The following is a 2403-nucleotide window of genomic DNA, read 5'->3' as shown; positions in this document are numbered from 1 at the left end:
ATGCCCCCATGTCCCTGGTGCCACCTCCTCCGTGTCATCTCCCCACGTTCTCCACATCCCTGGTGCCCCATGCCCACATCCCCATGTCCCCACCTTCTCCACGTCCCCCGTGTCACCTCCCCATGTTCTCCACATCCCTGGTGCCACCTCCCCATGTTCTCCACGTCCCTGGTGCCACCTCCCATCCCCATGTCTCCATGTCCCTCATGCCACCTCCCCCATGTCATCTCCCAGTCTTCTCCATGTCCCTGGTGCCACCTCCCCATGTCCCCATGTCCCCACCTTCTCCACGTCCCTGGTGCCACCTCCCCACCTTGTCCATGTCCCTGGTGCCACCTCCCCATGTTCTCAATGTTCTCCATGTCCCTGGTGCCACCTCCCATCCTCATGTCCCCATGTTCTCCACGTCCCTGGTGCCACCTCCCATCCCCATGTCCCCGTGTCCCTGGTGCCACCTCCCCATGTTCTCCCCATCCCCATGTTCTCCACATCCCTGGTGCCACCTCCCCACGTTCTCCATGTCCCTGGTGCCACCTCCCATCCCCATGTTCTCCATGTTCTCCACATCCCTGGTGCCACCTCCCCATGTTCTCCACCTCCCCGTGTCCCCCCCCAGCTCCGGGTCCCAGTTGTCCCCTCACCGGTGACGTTGAGGAGCTTGGGGAGGAAGCGTGTCCAGAAGGCGCAGGGTTGGGCGCGGAGGCCCTGGGCCACGGCCAGGGGGTGGGCGTTGAGCCGGGCGTAGCGTTGCCCCGAGGCCGTGTACGGTGGCCACCGCCGCTCCCGCTCCCACGGCTCGTTGGGGTCCCTGCGGGTGAGGGCGTCAGTGGGGCCTGGACATCACCCCACCCCACCCCATGGGTTCTTCTCCCACCCCATCCCATGGGTTCTTCTCCCGTCCCATCCCATGGGTTCTTCTCCCATCCCATCCCATCCCATCCCATCCCATCCCATCCCATCGGTTCTTCTCCCATCCATCCATCCATCCATCCATCCATCCATCCACTTGACCTATCTCCATCCATCCATCCATCAACCCAACCCTTCAACCATCTCCACAGACTTATCTCCATCCATCCAACCATCTACATTGACTTATCTCCATCCATCCATCCATCCATCCACCCAACCCTTCAACCATCTACTTGACCTATCTCCATCCATCCATCCCTCCATCCATCCATCCACCCCTTCAACCATCTCCATAGACTTATCTCCTTCCATCCAACCATCTACTTGACCTACCTCCATCCATATACATTGACTTAACTCCATCCATCCATCCAACCAAGTACATTGACTTATCTCCCATCCATCCATCCATCCATCCATCCATCCACCCAACCCTTCAACCATCTCCATAGACCTATCTCCATCCATTCACCCATCTACTTGACCTATCTCCATCCATCCATCCCTCCAACCATCTACGTTGACTTCTCTCTATCCATCCATCCACCCAACCCTTCAACCATCTCCATAAACTTATCTTCATCCATCCAGCCAACCATCTCCATCCATCCATTCATCCACCCACCTCTTCATCCAATCATCTATGTTGACTTATCTCCATCCATCCATCAACCCAACCCTTCAATCATCTCCATAGACTTATCTCCATCCACCCACCCAAACAACCATCCATCTACGTTGACTTATCTCCATCCCTCCTTCCCTCCTTCCATCCACCCACCCAACCATCTACGTTGACTTATCTCCATCCCTCCATCCATCCAACCGTCTACGTTGACTTATCTCCATCCCTCCATCCATCCCTCCATCCATCCATCAACCCAACCCTTCAACCAGCTTCATAGACTTATCTCCATCCTTCCAACCATCTACTTGACCTATCTCCATCCCTCCATCCCTCCAACCATCTACGTTGACTTATCTCCATCCATCCATCCATCCACCCACCCATCCAACCATCTACGTTGACCTATGTCCATCCATCTATCCATCAACCCAACCCTTCAACCATCTCCATAGACTTCTCTCCATCCTTCTAACCATCTACGTTGACTTATCTCCATCCAACCATCCATCCATCCATCCAACCATCTACATTGACTTATCTCCATCCCTCCATCCATCCCTCCATCCATCCATCAACCCAACCCTTCAACCAGCTTCATAGACTTATCTCCATCCTTCCAACCATCTACTTGACCTATCTCCATCCATCCAACCATCTACATTGACTTCTCTCCATCCATCCTTCCCTCCCTCCCTCCACCCACCCAACCCTTCATCCAACCATCTACGTTGACTTATCTCCATCCATCCATCCCTCCATCCAACCATCCATCCAACCATCTACGTTGACTTCTCTCTATCGATCCATCCACCCAACCCTTCAACCATCTCGATAAACTTATATTCATCCATCCAGCCAACGAT

The 2403-nt window shown here is 54.5% G+C and overlaps 1 protein-coding gene across 1 annotated transcript in view; it reads right to left on the bottom strand.

Moving 5' to 3' along the window:
• Positions 1-2403, bottom strand: part of LOC106896300 (acetylcholinesterase-like) — a gene marked incomplete at its 5' end in the record, with an annotated part of 8010 nt that overhangs the window by 2855 nt on the left and 2752 nt on the right. The window contains one exon of the mRNA XM_014956134.1: positions 597-808. Within this exon, the coding sequence (XP_014811620.1) occupies positions 597-808 (212 nt within the window). The remainder of the gene's footprint in view (positions 1-596; positions 809-2403) is intronic.

Source organism: Calidris pugnax, unplaced genomic scaffold (genome assembly GCF_001431845.1).
Source record: "Calidris pugnax isolate Ruff unplaced genomic scaffold, ASM143184v1 scaffold322, whole genome shotgun sequence".
NCBI classification, from domain to species: Eukaryota; Metazoa; Chordata; class Aves; order Charadriiformes; family Scolopacidae; genus Calidris; species Calidris pugnax.
The sequence above is the reverse complement of the archived record's forward strand: the minus strand, read 5'-3'. Positions and strand labels throughout refer to the sequence as shown.